Here is a 7,943-nt window from a genome sequence, read left to right as displayed (position 1 = left end):
ATCTATCTATCTATCTATCTATCTATCTATCTATCTATCTATCTATCCATCTATCCATCCATCTATCTATCTATCTATATATCCATCCATCTATCTATCTATCTATATATATGTACATACATATAATTTTTCCCTCCAACTACCCTAATACTGACAAAGGTCTCATGAGTTACAAATATCATCTTTCCATGCAGGAATGTAAACAGTTCAACCTTAATAAGTCTCTTAGGATTTCTCTTTCCTGTTTACCTCTTCATGTTCCACTTGAGTCTTATATTGGAAAGTCAAATTTTCTATTCAGCTCTGGTCTTTTAATCAAGAATGCTTGAAAGTCCTCTATTTCACTGAATGACCATTTTTTCCCCTGATGGATTATACTCAGTTTTGCTGGGTAGGTGATTCTTGGTTGTAATCCTATCTCCTTTGCCCTCCAGAATATTATATTCCACGCCCTGTGGTCCCTTAATGTAGAAGCAGCTAAATCTTGTGTTATCCTGATTGTATTTCCACAATACTTGAATTGTTTCTTTTTGGCTGCTTGTAATATTTTCTCCTTGACCTGGGAACTCTGGCATTTGGCTACAATATTCCTAGGAGTTTTCCTTTGGGGATCTCTTTCAGGAGGAGATCAGTGGATTCTTTCAATTTCTATTTTGCCCTCTGGTTCTAAAATATCAGGGCAGTTTTCCTTGATAATTTCTTGGAAGATGATGTCTAGGCTCTTTTTTTGATCATGGCTTTCAGATAGACCAATAATTTTAAAATTCTCTCTCCTGGATCTATTTTCCAGGTCAGTTGTTTTTCCAATGAGATATTTCACGTTGTTTTCTAATTTTTCATTCTTTTGGATTTGTTTTACAGTGTCTTGATTTCTCATAATGTCACTAGCTTCCAATTGCTCTATTCTAATTCTTAAGGAAGTATTTTCTTCAGTAATCTTTTGGACTTCCTTTTCCATTTGTCCAATTTTGCTCTTTAGGACATTCTTCTCTTCATTGGCTTTTTGGACCTCTTTTGCCATTTGGGTTAGGCTATTTTTTAAGGTGTTATTTTCTTCAGTATTTTTTTGGGTCTCCTTTAGCAAGCTGTTAACTTGCTTTTCATGATTTTCTTGCATCACTCTCATTTCTCTTCCCAGTTTCTCCTCTACTTCTCTTACTTGCTTCTCAAAATCCCTTTTGAGCTCTTTCAAGGCCTGAGACTGATTCATATTTTTCTTGGAAGTTTTGGATTGTAGGAGCTTTGACTTTGTTTTCTTCTTCTGGTTGTATGTTTTGATCTTCTTTGTCACCAAAGTAAGATAATATAGTCTGACTCTTTTTGCGCTGCTTGCTCATGATCCCAACCAATTACTTCAGTTTTAAACTATTTGTTAAGGTAAGAGTCTGTTTCCAATGTGAAGAATGTACTGTCCCAAGCTTTGGGGGTTTGTGCAGCTGTTTTCAGAGATACTTCTAGGGAACTGAAAAGTGTCAGTTCTTCCAAGGTGCTATGATAAGGGGCAAGGTGTTTCCTCTCCACAGCCACAACAAGCTCCACCACGCCAGTGCTACTCTTTGCCCCAGGACTGCCCCTCAGAACTGTGACCCAGATCCAAGCACAGGCAAAACAAGAGATTCCTGCCTCAGCCCTGGCAAAGAGATCCTTGCAATCTCCCTCTGATCAGCCACTCGATTCCCCCTCAGCCTATGGGCAAAAAGCTCAGAAGCCAGCCACTGCCCTCGGGGCGGCTGAGATCTAGCTTCTTCTCTCACTGCAGTAACAGACTTTTCCCACTGACCTTCTAAGTTGTCTTTGGTGTTCGTGGGTTGAGAAGTCTGGAAACAGCCACAGCTGCCCGCGATTCAGTCCTCTGAGGCCTGCTCTAGGTTTGATGTGGTCTGCTCACCCACGCCAAACTGTGCTCCTCTCCCAGCCTGGAGCAATATACCTTTCGATCAGCCATCCAGGTTGTCTTGGGCTGGAAATTTGTTTTACTGTTTTTTTGTGGGTTCTGCTGCTTTAGAATTTGTTTAGAGCCATTTTTTATAGGTATTTGGAGGGATTTGGGGGAGAACTCTAGCAAGTCACTGCTTTCCCTCCGCCATCTTGGCTCTGCCCTCCAGTGGATGGAGTGTTGAGCTTGGAGTCAGGAAGACTTAAATCTTGCCTCTTACATTTCCTGGTGTACTTACTAGTGACACTTGCTAGCTTTGTGACCATGGACAAGTCACTTAACTCTGTTTGCCTCAGTTTCTTCACTTGTAAAATAGTGATGATAATAATACCACTCACCTCATAGGGTTGTTCTGAGGATCAAATCAAATGCGATTGTGTATGTAAGGAGCTTTGGAAACCTTAAAATGATATATAAGTGTTAGTTGTATTTTTTAGGGTGTGGATGGGAAGTCTTGACAATTGTGTCTGTCCTAGACCCATTTCCTTAGAGGACCTCAGTCTCCTCTGCATCCCTCAGGCTCCCCCACATTCCCCCTCAGCTGCAGCAGGAGGGATAGGACCCCGGGGAGGAGGCTTGGTTTGTCCGACTCAGGCTTTGACAGCAACAACTGTTCCACGGCAGATTAGTGAAGCCAACCTGCCCTTTTTAGAAGGAAGATGAAATGTCAGATCTGTAGTGTTCTGTGGCTCTGGCATCTCCTTCTGGGGAGCTATTTTTATACCCTCCAAGGCTATGTAGACACACAGTGTGCCTAGGTTATGAGTCTGCCTCAACAAGAGCTGTAAAGCCTGTCTGTTCTACAATGTAAAGAAAGAAGAGTCAGATCCCTTCACTCTCTGCTCCTCAGTTTTCTTCTCTACAAAAATGGAGAAACTGGTCTGAATTCCCTCTGAGGCTCCTTTCACAGCAGGTGGATGTAGGATTGTACTAAGTCCTCTCCTCCAGGCTATACCTTCCTTATTGTAGGATGGGAATTAAAGTCATCTCTGGGAACATCCAAAGTCTGAGCCTCCTCCCTCTCCAAGCTCATCCACTGCAAACTCCAACAACTTTCACTAAAAGGAAGATCTCCCTTATATTTACCCTAAATCTCTCCTGCTGAGGTTTTTCTGAAATTAAAAAAATTTTTTTCAAATAACCAAGCATTTATTTTCTCTCCAACCTTCCCTCCCCACCAAGGGAAAAGAAAATGAAAACCGTCATAACAAATATACATAGTCAAACAAAGCAAGTTCCCAAATTGGAAATAAAACGTCTCATTCTTCATCTGTTGTGCTTCACATGTCTGAGGGTGGCATACTCTATCCTCTGTCTTCTGGGATTGTAGCTGTCATTGCATTGATCAGAATTTTCAAGTCTTTCAAAGTTTGTTTTCCCTTACAATGCTGTTGTCTAGTGCTGACTAAGAAATAGAGTGGTAGATCAGTGAAATAGGTTAGGTACACAAGACACAGTAGTCAAAGACTATGTTAATCTACTGTTTGATAAACCCAAAGACCCCAGCTTCTGGGATAAGAACTCACTATCTGACAAAAAACTGCTGGGAAAACTGGAAAAGAGCATGGGCAGAAATTAGGCATAGGTCAAAATCTTACACCATATACCAAAATAAAGTCAAAATGGGTGTACAATTTAGATATAAAGGCTGATACTATAAGCAAATTGGGAGAGCAAGGAATAGTTTACCTGTCAGATTTATGGAGAACAGAAGAATTTATGACCAAACAAGAGATAGAGAACATTGTGAAATGCAAAATGGATAATTTTGATTACATTAAATTGAAAAGGTTTTACACAAACAAAGCCAATGCAAGCAAGATTGGGAGGAAAGCAGGAAACTGGGAAAGAATTTTTACAACCACAGTCTCTGATAAAAGCCTCATTTCTAAAATATATGGTGAACTGAGTCAAATTTATAAGAATACAATGCTATTGTCACCATATACATTATCCTCCTGCTTCTGCCTACTTTCCCATGCATCAGTTCATACAAGTCATCCCAAGTTTCCCTGAAACCATCCCAAGTTTCCCTGAAACCATCCCAAGTTTCCCTGAAACCATCCCTTTCATCATTTCTTCTAGCAGAATTGTATTCCATTACACTCATAGATCATACTCTCATCCATCCATTCCCCAATAGATGGGCATCCTCTTAGTTTTCAGTTTTTTGCCGTAGCAAAAGAGCTGCTGCAGTTTCAAGCCCATTTTCCCTTTGGTTTTTCCTCAGGCAGGCTGAAACAACTGTTTACCATCTTCCTCTATGAGGAGTTTTCATAGCCTTGAGACCCACTCTGACTCTCTTCTCCTGCCACTCGCCTCTACTCTTCAGGCAGAAATCATTTTTGTTCCTTTCACCTTTTCCCATTTCTTCTTTTGTGTCTGGGGAGCACAAAAGAGGCTGGCTGACCTCTCCAGGCTACTCATTGATGAGAGATGTTCAGTCTTCTTGAAATCCAATCAGGGAATTCAAATCAGCTCTGTTTCGTAAGAAGCCCACTTCAAAAGATTTGAGTATTGTTGAGATGGAGCCCAATAGAAAAGAGGGGTTGAGGTCACACATTTTCTTCTCCCCCTCTCCCCTCCTGCCTCATGTCCTGTTTTCTTCACTGGCTTTTTATTTTTTCCATAAACAGAAGGAAGGGGTGGGAGTCATGGGCTGACTGAATGAGAAGGGCATTGAGCTCTTCTGCCATCCCCTTCCCAAGAGTCCTCTTTTCCTCTTTATACCTGCCCCCCACCAAGCCCCATTCCTCTCCATGAATACCCTTCCTCTCATTCAGTTGGAAGACTGAGGCCTCAGAAGGAGAAGTCGCTTACATTTTTAGATACCTGCTCTGAAAGCTAACTAGTTCTGTCTAATGTCTCCTTACCCAGCATCAAAGGGCAGGACACTGTGTCTATGCCCAGGTGAAATTGTCATCTCCTAGAAATAGTGGAGGTGGCAGTTTGCTAGGGATGTATTCTACTAGCCTGCCTTGCTGATTGAGTCCCATCAACCTGGGACCTCTGGCCTCCCATCATTTTACTGGGTGATAGTCACAGATAAACTGAACAATGAATGCAAAGGCACCTAAATTCTCCCCCTGGCCTGGTTGCTGGTTCCTGTGTGACTGGACAAATCACTGGACTTCTCTGGGACTCAATCTATCCACCTAGAAATGAGGTAGATAAGATGGGGGTGAAGCGTAGCAAGTCCATACAAATACCAGGTAGAGAGAAAAGTAAGAGGGGTAATTGGAAACCCCAGGAAGGTCTCAACAACTGGAAAAGCTGTTTATTCCTGGAAATAGCACTTTGTAAGACACATTGTGATGTAATGGGAAGAGCACTAGTTTTGGAGTCAGGACATCTGAGTTCAAAACCCACAGACTCTGGACAAGTTAATTGACCTGTGGGCCAAAAGGAGCTCCGTCTCTTCCTTCCTTAAATCCCTTCTTTGATCCTGTCGAGCTCTTAATATTATGATGCTGTGATCTTCTAGAAGGCAAAAACCCAGGCTGCTGAATCTGAGCTTGGAGCTAGGGACCACTTAATCCTTGTATCAGTGGTAGAGCTGGAGAAGGTAAAATGACCCAACCAACATATGTATTTCCTTTATCTCCATCATCTCATGGCATCCTTATAGCAGCTTTGGGAAGCAGTCAGGGCAGGTTCAATATCTCTATGTGGCTCATGAGGAAATGGAGGCCCATTTCCCAGGCAGCGTGGCATAATGTAAAGAGATCTGGAGTTGGAAAGCATGGGGCTGAATCTTGGTTCTTCTATTTTCTGACTGTGTGACCCTGGGCGAGTCATTTAACTTTCTGGAGCCTCAGTCTTCTGAAACTTTAAAAGGGGCTGATAATAATTGTGCTACCTTTTTTTTTTCACAGGCTGTTATCAGAAAGGAGCTTCGTAAACTTCAAAATACCATAGAAATGTGTAGCTATTGTTGAAACGGTTATTCTCAGGGTTATTATTGTTGGAGGCCGATGGCTAGTGCTGGGGACAGATATGTACCTGCTGGGATTTGCTGACCCAGACCCTAGACCTACTGTTGGGGGGGAAAATTCACTGGCTCACCCTGAAACTCCCTGCCTCTGTCATCCTCCAGGGAGGAAGGAGACGATGGTGACTTCTTTTCAAAGATGAAATTGATTCTGAAGAAGAAGGAAACCAGACAGCGTTTGGGGCGGCTGGAGGTGAGAAGGGCAGTTGGGCCAAAGTGTTTGGCTGCTCCAGTACCTGTCTCCCCTGGCATTCTCTAGATAGTTCCCCAAAGCTATTTCCCTGTGGGGAGCTGGAGTCTGCACAGCTTGCACTGGGCCGGGGAAGGTGGGCCCCTGGTTGCTCTTTAAACAATTCAAAGGCTTTCTGTTGGCTCTGTAAAGCCAATCCAGAGCCCAGGGCTGAGCAGCGCCAGAGGTTTCCAGTGGTGAGAGCCTGAAGCTCCATAATCCAGCTGCTCATAGAGATGTAACTCACATGTCCAGGTCCTCTAATGTCGGGGTTCTTAGCTCAGCGTTCCTAAACTTTATTTTATTTTATTGGTTTCCCTTAAAATCCTATGCATTTTGTTTCATGATTTTAAAAACCTGTTCTGAGAAGAAATCCATAGGCATCAACAGACACAAAAGAGGTTAAGAATTCCTGCTCTGGTGTGCCTTGGCTGCCAAAAGTAACCCTACTCCTATGTGCCAGGGGGTGGCCACTTAGAGTCTGGGGAGCCAACTGCTTCCTGTTCTTGGAGGGGAGGCTAGATGAAGGGAAATCCTTTTGCCCCACTAACACCTTCCTACCTCCACTTCCCTCTCCCTATTTTGGAAGCAACAGTTGGAAAAAGAGGTTAGTGAGGGAAATGGCAAGAAGGCAGTACTACAACCCCACTCCCCATGCACTCAGTGAGCTTAGGTACTGGGAACTGAGAGGGCTCTGCCTCCTTTCCCCTTCCCAACCCCAGCTCTCCTAGCTTCTTTTTTGGAGGAACCTTCACTGATCCCCAACTTCCTTGCAGGGTGTCTTACACAGCAGTGCCCCTCCTCCTAGGGAGCCCCTGGGTCCTGGCCATGCTGCTGAAATCCTGGTGCCAACCAAGAAGGAGGTAATGGAAGGAGCACATCGTGTCCTACTCCTTAACTCTTCCCTAGACATGGTGGGGTTTGGGGAAGAGGGCCAGGTCTGCTCCCCTCAGCACAGTGGTTCTGCTTTGGAAGGTTGCGGGGCTTTAGTCCCCTGGCCTCGGTGGGCTGGGTGTCTGGTGTTCCCAGCCTAGGTGCATCCTGCTGGCCGGGGGCCTGTGGACAAGAGACAGTACAACGTCTCATCCCACCTGGCCTCACCCCCATCCCCACATCCATAACAGATGGAAATGCTCTTCGAGGAAGCCCTGTACACTGTATGCTACAGATCAGGGGTGGCATCCCCAGAGCATGTGGCCAGTGAAGATGAACTCTTTGACTATCTTCAGAAGGTAAGTGGAGAAGAGCGATCTCCTGGATACCACCTTCCCTCTAGTCCTGACCCAGGGAACCTCTTGAAAAAGGGAAAGCCCATGAGGGAGGGGCTTCCTTAAGTGTTGATTCCATTTCCCCACCCCCAAAAGGGAGATAGAAGAAGAGTGAGTCTATCCTGGTCCTCAGGGTAACCGCCAGAGCGGGATGCCGGAGGGGCTCTTGTAGGGTGGTGATAGATTTGTCTGCCCATTGGGGAGATTCCTTAGATTTTAGTTGGCCTTGAATTCAACCAGCAAATATCAGAAATCCCAGCCTCGTTTAGGATGCCTGTCCCGGAGCCTCCTCCAGGAAGGATAGGAGCTAGTGGTTCACAAGTACCTTCCCTTGAGAATGGCACTAGTCCACGCTCATTAAAGTAAACTGATGGACAGCCAAGATACCAATCTAGCATGAGGGGGAGGGAAAGAGGAAGGAGAGAGGGGGGAGGGAGAGAAAGAAAGGGAAGGAAGGAAAGAGAGAGAGAGGGAAGGAAGGAAAGAGAGAGAGAGGGAAGGAAGGAAAGAGAGAGAGAG

The 7,943-nt window shown here is 44.5% G+C and overlaps 1 protein-coding gene across 1 annotated transcript in view; it reads left to right on the top strand.

Moving 5' to 3' along the window:
• BAIAP3 (BAI1 associated protein 3) overlaps nt 1-7,943 on the top strand; it is an 82,113-nt gene that overhangs the window by 47,975 nt on the left and 26,195 nt on the right. The window contains exons 3-5 of the mRNA XM_027863094.1: nt 6,033-6,120; nt 6,933-7,019; nt 7,281-7,388. Coding sequence (XP_027718895.1) covers nt 6,033-6,120; nt 6,933-7,019; nt 7,281-7,388 — 283 coding nt within the window. The remainder of the gene's footprint in view (nt 1-6,032; nt 6,121-6,932; nt 7,020-7,280; nt 7,389-7,943) is intronic.

Source organism: Vombatus ursinus, unplaced genomic scaffold (genome assembly GCF_900497805.2).
Source record: "Vombatus ursinus unplaced genomic scaffold, bare-nosed wombat genome assembly UNPS02014770.1, whole genome shotgun sequence".
NCBI classification, from domain to species: Eukaryota; Metazoa; Chordata; class Mammalia; order Diprotodontia; family Vombatidae; genus Vombatus; species Vombatus ursinus.
The sequence above is the reverse complement of the archived record's forward strand: the minus strand, read 5'-3'. Positions and strand labels throughout refer to the sequence as shown.